Raw genomic sequence first — 9,370 nt, forward strand, 5'->3', positions numbered from 1 at the left:
GTTTTGCAATTCCTTCTTGCACACGCACTCACACTACCATGATTCTGTTTAATTGATACACAAATGGTGGTTGGTCGGTATTAATCGTATTATGAATTATGGGTTGTTGAATGACTTGAATCCTTTGAGCATGGTTTGAGATCTTTACATATGAGGGCTCCTCAAGACCTCAACAGCTCTATTTTTTTTGTGGTTTTGTAAATGTGGTTCCAATCTTTTCCTTCTAGTTCATCAACTCAGTGGGGCGTGAGTGCGAGTTGTGTTTGGAGTTTTAGGAGAGTACATTTTTTTGTTGGTTTCTTTTATTTTTCACTAGTAGACAAACATATTTGCCCCTCAACAAAATTTGACGGGCAGTATACCATATAACAGAATATATACTGATGTTTAGAGTGGTCAATATAACAGGTACTCTTCTTAAACTTTTCACTCTAGTTTTCTCTAACTAAGAGGATGGTAGCACGATGATGCTTTGCTAGTTTTGCAAGATAGCGAAGATACTAAATCAAGCAACATCATAATCATAATCCGTGGCAATCTACGTGTCAGAACGACACAGTCCTTGCTGGAACATTATCCAACTTGTCAAATAGAAAATGCCACAAGGTAGCAATGTCGAATTCCCATTGGCCAGTTCCCATATCCTACTTATCCAACCAGAAAAATGGCAGATAAGGCCCTTTCCCAAAATCACTCTACATCACAGAAGCATGGAACAAAACTCGATCAAATATCATCCAACCAAAAAATATATTTCCACATTTGTGCCTCAGTTTAATTATCACTTGCAACATAGGAAACTGAGAAAGGAGACTGAGCAAAAATGGCACAAGCTATGGCTTCAATGGCTGGTCTACATGGTTCCTCCCAGGCTGTGTTGGAAGGCAGCACCCTCCATCTAAGTGGCTCATCTCGCTTGAACATAGTTGGTAACAACTCCAGGCTAGCCGTGACCAGAACCGGGTTCGCCATTAGAGCCCAGCAAGTGTCTGCTGAGCCGGAGACTAGCCGTCGCGCTATGCTCGGTCTTGTGGCGGTTGGTTTGGCCTCTGGATCTTTTGTTCAAGCTGTGCTTGCTGAGGCTAAACCCATCAAGGTCGGTCCTCCTCCCCCGCTATCCGGTGGACTACGTAAGCAGATGAACCCTGTTCTTGTCATAACAAATTTATCTCATTTCTGTGAAATGTTTACTTTTGCAATGGAATTTGCATTACAGTTTACTTACGTCACAATATATATTAAAAAGTCTAATTATATACGAAGGTAGTAGAGCTTATATATTCTAACCACAGGCAACGGCTGCAAAATGATGCCATATGTGATTACACGATTAACTAATGGAATGAAATTTGCATCAGAGTTTATTTAGAACATGTTATATCTAGCGTCGATCACAATATAATGAAACTTATGCGGGAGTAATTGGTGTGTTGCAGCTGGAACTGACTCCGCGGATGAGGCAAGAGACCTTGATCTGCCATTGAAGAAGAGGTTCTTCTTGCAGCCACAGACCCCGGCTGAGGCTGCCGCGAGGGCAAAGGAGTCAGCCAGGGAAATCCTTGCCGTCAAGTCATTCATAGACAAGAAGGCATGGCCATATGTCCAGAACGATCTTCGTCTCAGGGCTAATTATCTCCGATATGACCTCAAGACAATCCTCGCTACCAAGCCCAAGGGAGAGAAGGAGTCATTCAAGACTCTCACCGGAAAGCTCTTCCAAGACCTTGACAATGTGAGTGATCAAAAACTTTGGCAAATCACCAAATACTTTGAGAATGAAAGCTGCAATGCTTGAATACATGATCGATTTCATCTTCTTTTGCAGTTGGACTATGCAGCCAAGATCAAAAGCACCCCACAAGCAGAGAAGTACTATGCCGAAGCTGTATCTACCCTCAATGATGTTATTGCAAAGCTTGGTTAAATCAAATTTATGTATGTAAGCTTTATTTGACATTCCATGCATGAGACGATTTTCATTTGCATATATATGCTATTTGCACTTTGGAGAGATCCTAGCTAGGTCTGACCGTCTGAGTACAATACCACGATATATACCATGCCAGCGTTGTCCAAAAGCATCAAGCGATATCCAATATCGATCTAAATAGAAGAAGACTTTAGTAAATGGAGAAGAAAAACTGAAGCTCTTTCATTAGGACACTAGGTTAATTATATGCATCCACAATGAACATATCATAAACACTTTAAAGTTGAAGTACTCGTACGTACGTAGTAACATACAACCTGATAAGTGATCGAAAGCATGCATGATGCCTCGGTGCATCCACATTTGTGAAACAATCCGAACACAAGCAGATCGATCAAGGTAATTTTTTGTAAAAGCCAGACTAACAGTACGCCCTTTTATAAGATAGATCAGAACAGATTAATATGTGTAAACTACTTAACCTGAGAAAGCCATTTAAGTGATGTCGATCACTAGCATTTTCAAGGTAATCATCACCAATTTCCAGCAACAAGCCAAAGTCGTTCACTCTAGCTAGCCAGACCGATTCATATGTTTCACTATGAACTTGCGATCTTCCTTGATCAAGGAACACCGTATACCATTGCTTGCAGACACACTTGAACCGTAGTAATTAGTAAAGACTTTACCGGGCAACCAAGCCAAAATCTCGAAGATCATCAAAATTCAAAAGGAAGCTCATACGTACACTTTTAGGGTTGAAGTCCGTCACTCCTCTTTCTACTTGCTAAGTTGAGGGCAAAGCTACAAAAGAAACCAGAGACAAATAATTGACTGAAGTACGTAGCTAATCTTTAAAAACTGATATTACATATGATTCGATATAAGCAAACTCATACATAAATCAAGCAGAAGATAATATATATATAAATTGAAACTTCACTATTTAATTTCAGGATGAACGTTTACTTTGAATAAAAATTATATATATATATATATATATATATATATATTAGTGGTGCAAACGAACTAATCAAATATATATTTTCTAGCTTATAACCTACCTTATGTTCTTACATACTTGTGCATATAACCGATCACACACATTCAAATCAATATGTTTATCAATCAGAATAGTTTAAAATCCGAAGAAACATAACAATAATCGAGAGCTTTACTTCTCATTACTCTGCACATACATTTCCTTCCGATTTTAGGGTAAACACGTTACACTTGATTAGATGATTATAATTTTGGGCCTTCCACGTCCCCAATAGGTTCACCCAAACCCACACAAGCCCAACTCCAACCTGAAAACGGATCAGCAAATCGAACCCGACCCGCTTGAGGAAAAGCCAACGCTCACACTCGGTTAGCTCGGGCATAAAAACCAAGCCAGCTCTCTCTCTACTCTTCACTCAATTAGAAACCCTAAATTTGCAGCGACGCCCAAGCCCTAAATCTCCCCAGTCTCTTCCTCCATGGCACCTAAGCGCCCGTCTGTCTTGGACGAACCGCCGGCAGCTTCTTCATCAAACGAAGGGGCGGAGGCCTCCTCGGAAGAAGAAGCAGCATCCGGATCCGGATCCGACGAGTCCGAATCCGAAGCCGAAGCCGAAACCTCCGAGCCGCAGAAGCCCGCCGCGGCCGTGCCAGAGAAGAAGCCCCAGCCGAAGAAGCCTGATACCGCGGCCGCCAAGGCTCAGTCTTCTTCCTCCGGCGAGACCGAAACCGCGTCGGAGTCGGAATCCGACGGCAAGAGCAAAGTGCATGTCAAGCCGATAGCTTCCAAGCCCATGGAGGAGGTCACGCCGCCGCCGACGAAGGCCACCAAGCCCAGATCGAAGCCCGCGGCGTCTCCGGCGACGGCGAAATCCGGCACCAAGCGGCCTCCCGGCGGCGAGGGCGAGGCGAAGGACTCGAAGAAGGCGAAGAAGAAGGGAGACGAGCCAGAAGAGGACGGCGTCGAGGAGGAGTCGAAGAAATCGAAACTGTTTCAGAGGCTGTGGAGCGATGAGGATGAGATAATCATACTGGGAGGGATGAACGAGTACACGACGAAGAAGGGAGTCGATCCTTATGCCGATATGAGTGCATTTCATGAGTTCATTAAGCGATCGCTGAAGGTGGAAGTTTCGAAGACGCAATTGCAGGATAAGATTAGGAGGATGAGGAAGAAATTCGAGAACAATGTGAGGAAGAAGCACAGGCCGACGAAGGATCACGACTCGAAGACATTCGAGCTGTCGAAGAAGGTCTGGGGAGGCGGGGATGATTTAGCCGGGCAGGTTACTATTGCTTCATTCGGAAAGGGGGAGCAGCTGAAGTCGAATGGGAAGGCGAAGGCGAAGAGTAATCAGAAGGGGAACAGCAAGGCTTTGGCTTCGCTGAAGGCTGAGCTGCTGTCGTCGTCCCCGGAGCCTTCAAAGGAAGCTGGGAAGAGTGCAGCTTTTCTGAAGCCGTGTGGGAGTGCGTCGAGTGAGGTTGTTGGGTTTGATAAGGGCTTCAAGGAGCTGGGGTTGTCGGAGACTATTGTGCAGCAGGGGCTTGAGTTGATTGGTGGATCGAAATGCGCTGAGCTGAAGGATAAGTGGAGCAAATTGCATGTTGCTGAGCTGGAAGTTTTTGTCAAGAGAACTGAGCTCATGAGGGATCAGGCGAAGTTGATCTTGGATGCGTTCAAGTCGGATCATTAGAATGGTGGTCGCTGGTCAGGTAACTCCATAAGTCAAGAGGATCCAGAAAGCCCTATTTTTAGGTTATGTTTTGCTGTTTAGGTGTCAGTTTATGTGTAACAAGTATCTGCATAATTTGTTTATCATTGCTTGGTTATAAGTGGCCACTGTTGTGCTCCTCTATTTGAACTGATTTTGCCTAATGTTAATGTTATTTTGATTCGAGTGGTAAACTGCTGTTGTAATTGGTTTCAAGGATACTTTATGTTGCAGTAATCTTTAGATGGTTTATTTGCTGTACTTGTTGAACTGCATACTATCGAAGTTGCAGGTTCACATATAGTATAACATTAGCGTTTGGAAGTGTTCTGCATGTGATGTAACTACTTGTGGTTCATTGTCTACATGATTGTGTGATAGTTTGTGCGATTTTTTCAGGAAAAATAACAGGAACTTTTAGTATAATATTGTTCTGTCTTAGTAGATGCAGTGAGTTACTCTTCCTTACGGAAACGTATCTATATGATCATAGGAGGTGTGCATTGTTTAAGGTGCCGCAGCAATTATGACTTACCTACATAGGGCTTTTTTGGTTGTTCGACTCGCTTTGATTTTTGTCCAACCTTCTGTTCTGTATCATTGCTGATGATAAAATTACTTCTTTTTCCCTTTCAAGGTGCTGCCGAATTTATTATGAGGTATTTGTTGAGTAGGTTCTTCAGTTCTTGTATGGCAATGTATTACTGTATTAGACTACTTCATATGCTTGACATGTCAAGGGAGTACCATAAATGGTGATGCCTTTTTATCGTCTGCGGCAGTATAATGTTAGAGATTGTAGTCCCACCAAATTTGGTGGTGTAGGGATTTAGGTCGCTGGAAAATTTTCAGGGTATGCATCGTAGCTTTGTGGAAAGAGTTGTATGAAAAGTGTATTAAACGATTTCATTTTGTCTTAAGAGTTCAAATCGCACCATGATATTGATGGTTGTTTTGTCAAAGGACATACAGATGTTAGTTGATCATGTTGTGAAGTATAATATTTGAGATTGTAGACTACATTCTCATTAATCATGCCACCTATAACGGTGCTGTAAGAATTTATGCTTCAGTTTCACTTGGTGGATGTACGAACCATAAACGGATTGCTTATAACTTTTAAGTTCATGCTCACAACCCTTGCTGTTTGAGATGTTTCAAGCCCTTGAAAGCCATGGTAAAGTTGGTTTTTTTTTTACTATTACAAGCTCCAACGTCCTACGCAGAAGCTTGAGCGCCTTGTTTAACTTGTATTGGGCCGTCACATTATCTTTTCCATCTGAAGCAATTTAGTTTTTTTTTTCTCTCATTGAAGAAAACGATATCAGTTTGAGACTCTCAGCCTCTAGAGTACACAACTTTCCTAACTTTTAAGGTCTAGATGCACAGGGATTTGCATCGACAAGGAATTGAGATACATATTTAGATAGCGGAATCGATAATGAAAGTCTGAAAACAAAAGCGCCCCTTGAAATATAGGGCGGCATAGAACGGAAATCATGTCAGGAACTCTAAATAATATTATTCAAGTAAAATTAATTATTTATTGTGTAATGTAACCTGAAAGGATTGCCTGAGTTGAAAATTTGTTATTTAAAAAAAATAAAATTGAATTTGTCATCGTTATCCGTTTAAATTACGTATTTCCCGCTCCCCGAAACAATTCCAGGTCAAATCAAACACTTCACAACCATCTACCTGTCCAGACATTCCCCAACCAACGGCCACAGATCCCGATCCGCGTGAACACTACTCATTCGTCCTCAATAACCCCAATCCCACCCTCCACCCCTCCCCAAATCCAACGGCCACCATCCCCAATCCGCGTCACTCCCTCTCATTGGCTCCCTAACCCCTCTCTCCTCTATATAATAAAACCCCAAACTCCAAAACCAAAATCATTATTGCCAAACTCCCTCACTTCCTCTCTGTTCAAATCTTCAGATACCTCTCCGGATTTTCACCGCTCTTAAAATCTCAATGGCCGGAAGAGGCAAGTCTCTCGGCTCCGGTGCCGCCAAGAAGGCCACCTCCCGCAGCAGCAAGGCCGGCCTCCAGTTCCCCGTCGGTCGTATTGCTCGCTTCCTCAAATCCGGAAAGTACGCCGAGCGAGTCGGCGCCGGAGCTCCCGTCTACCTTGCCGCCGTCCTCGAATATCTCGCCGCTGAGGTAATTATTTAAACCCTAATTTACCACCAGTCAATTTTTTTGTTTTTCGAAAATTAATTTGATTCTGATTGTTTTACTTCCTCTCTATTTTTTAGGTCTTGGAATTGGCCGGTAACGCAGCCAGGGACAACAAGAAGACTCGGATTGTGCCACGTCACATCCAACTGGCCGTGAGGAACGACGAGGAGCTCGGCAGGCTTCTCGGATCCGTCACCATTGCAAACGGTGGCGTTTTACCCAACATCCACAACATGCTTCTCCCCAAGAAGACCTCCAAGAGCGCTGCGGCGGCCGACGAGGACTGAAATTGAAACCCATTGCCTACATGAGCTTTTGGTTTTTGCTTAGAAATTGAAATGTAGAGTAATTTGTAAGGGGTGGTTATGGTGGAAATTTGTAGTTAAATGACTTGGAATTTTAATCTAATCAGAGATGTGCTTTTGGTCCCAAATTTGTTTCTTTTATTTCTTCGTCAATGTTCAGATTTCGCAATTGAATGTTGAATTACAAAGCAAAATTGTGTCCTGAAATTGAGTCTGCTTAAGCTGGAGGATGGCTGTTGTGGTTGGTAGGGTTCTTGAGCTTCTCTTCGCTGAATGTGGCTTTTGCGGAGACGTAGAATGCTACTGTGAACAATCCATGGAAGAAACAGAGGATGCCTCCTATTGATAGTATTCGATGGTGTGATAATGCACAATCTTTTCGTGATTTTGAGTTCGCCATTGCGCCTGCGATTAACAGCGAAAATGCCAGTGCTAAATTTATCCTGCAAAATTCAACCTTTTAGGATTTGAGTAGGGGTGGAATTAGTTTGTGATTAGTGAGTTTGGTTGTTGAAGTATGCATACCATGAGAGAATGAGGGAGAGGAAAGCTAGTTTCTTGTTAGCTGTGGCGTTGTTGAAGTCTGGCTTTGACCAGAGGCAAATGCACCCACCAAGCAGGTTCCCTATGGTGTGTGCTAGTGCGAGAAGCACAGCCGCAGCCAAGCCGAGTTTGAAGGCTTGGTAACTCGGGTCTCTGCATTCGAAAATCCACACCTTCAAATGCTTCACCTGTGTTGACAATACAGTGTTAGTGAATGTCACTTTTAGCTCGGGAAATGTAGGTTATGTAGCACATAAGCTACCTGGTGTGCAGTTGTTACCTTGTTTTGGGCTATTTCAGCCTGAATGCCGAGTGTTCCGGCGATAGCATCCATGATCATGACCAAGAGACACACGAGAGGACCAATGTTTCTTCCCATTTTCGAAGATTTGGGTTGAAGGAGAAGAAGGTTGTGAAACTTATAGAGAGGAATAGGAATAAATGAGGGAGAGGTATGCCTGGAGAATGTGACACAGAGAAAGTGAAATTAGCTGTGATTTTAGAGAGAAAAGCATCTTTTGTCTCTACATTTTCTCTTTATTATACTTTCTTTTGTGTATTCCTTGCTTTTCTGAATTCAAATTCGTTTCATGGGGAGGAAGGAAAGCGGACAATCATTTCCAGGTGGGGAAATGGGTTAACGTGTGTGACAGCCGAGAAGAATCCTACTTCAGATTGTTCTTCCAATCCGAAAATGTAAACTGTTTAGCAATAGACAGGTCACGAGTACTTGATCCTATAGACAATGCATGTGTTCTAACTTGTTAGACTAAGATATGACATTTACATTTGACCCAGAGAGTTAGAAATCGGTGACGATTATCTAGTGGACAATTTTTTTTTAAATAAAAGATGGCGCGGCTGCACTCAAACTTTCATTAGTAAACTCGGCATGATCATTCAATGACTACTTCATTGTTTTTTTTTTCACAGTTTATTGTATTGTATTCTTATTGACAAAAATGAATTTATTTCTAGAATAACATGAATATATGAAACGTTTAATAACAGTTTATCGATCAGACTACATTTTTAGTTAAAGCTGCATAGTAACACATAATTTATGTAAGGATTTCGTATAATACAAGTAACTTTATGAGCCCTTCAGTCGCTTGTCACCTTGTCCGCCCCTACACTGAATTGATAATAAACAATGATATGCATGTATCAGGAATCCATTTAGGGTTTTTATTCCTTCTACGACAAGGAACTGGCTATTTAGTGTTGGAATACTCGTACGCTGGCAGCTGCAGACTCCTCTCCTGATGCTACTTTGACATGAATTCATAAACACATACTGTGTGTGTGCAGGGCCGGCCCTAAGGGAGGGCAGGCTGTGCATGCACTGGGCCCATGAAAATCAATTAAAATGTTTGGTGTAAAAATGCCCATTTTTTATTAAGATTTTGTGTAAAATGACCTATTTTTTTCAGAATCTGGACAATTTGCAGGCCCATTTTTTTTCCCGCACTGGGCCTTGAATCTCTCAGGGCCGGCCCTGTGTGTGTGTATATGTAATAACTAGCTACTAAGAATGTCAGGTATTCATCTGTTGCGGAAACAGTTTGGCTGCAGACGCCATGAGTCCTTGTGCTATTAGTGCTTCAAAAATAATAGTTCCATCATCTGAATCTCAGTTAAACGTTAAAAAAAGCAAAAAAGATCACCAGAAACACCATGGCCAAGCAAGT

General features: G+C 42.3%; 4 protein-coding genes across 4 annotated transcripts; 3 read left to right on the forward strand and 1 right to left on the reverse strand.

Moving 5' to 3' along the window:
- Window positions 1-725: 725 nt before the first annotated feature.
- LOC126788405 (oxygen-evolving enhancer protein 3-2, chloroplastic-like) lies at window positions 726-2,016 on the forward strand. Its single transcript, XM_050514392.1, has 3 exons — window positions 726-1,130; window positions 1,437-1,732; window positions 1,826-2,016. The coding sequence occupies exons 1-3, from the start codon at window positions 824-826 to the stop codon at window positions 1,922-1,924; spliced, it is 702 nt and encodes a 233-aa protein (XP_050370349.1). The 5' UTR covers window positions 726-823; the 3' UTR covers window positions 1,925-2,016.
- Window positions 2,017-3,339: 1,323 nt separating this feature from the next.
- Window positions 3,340-4,838, forward strand: LOC126786242 (STOREKEEPER protein-like). The gene has a single exon (XM_050512008.1). It carries the CDS (start codon window positions 3,412-3,414, stop codon window positions 4,624-4,626), a length of 1,215 nt encoding a protein of 404 aa, XP_050367965.1. The 5' UTR covers window positions 3,340-3,411; the 3' UTR covers window positions 4,627-4,838.
- Window positions 4,839-6,564: 1,726 nt separating this feature from the next.
- On the forward strand, window positions 6,565-7,263 carry LOC126789623 (probable histone H2A.3). The gene is made up of 2 exons (XM_050515824.1): window positions 6,565-6,813; window positions 6,909-7,263. The coding sequence occupies exons 1-2, from the start codon at window positions 6,625-6,627 to the stop codon at window positions 7,116-7,118; spliced, it is 399 nt and encodes a 132-aa protein (XP_050371781.1). The 5' UTR covers window positions 6,565-6,624; the 3' UTR covers window positions 7,119-7,263.
- Window positions 7,264-7,302: 39 nt separating this feature from the next.
- On the reverse strand, window positions 7,303-8,064 carry LOC126789622 (protein DESIGUAL 2). The gene is made up of 3 exons (XM_050515823.1): window positions 7,960-8,064; window positions 7,662-7,867; window positions 7,303-7,579 (listed from the first exon to the last, which is right to left on the reverse strand). The coding sequence occupies exons 1-3, from the start codon at window positions 8,056-8,058 to the stop codon at window positions 7,354-7,356; spliced, it is 531 nt and encodes a 176-aa protein (XP_050371780.1). The 5' UTR covers window positions 8,059-8,064; the 3' UTR covers window positions 7,303-7,353.
- Between the last annotated feature and the right edge of the window lie 1,306 nt (window positions 8,065-9,370).

Source organism: Argentina anserina, chromosome 3 (assembly GCF_933775445.1).
Source record: "Argentina anserina chromosome 3, drPotAnse1.1, whole genome shotgun sequence".
In the NCBI taxonomy this organism is placed as follows: domain Eukaryota; kingdom Viridiplantae; phylum Streptophyta; class Magnoliopsida; order Rosales; family Rosaceae; genus Argentina; species Argentina anserina.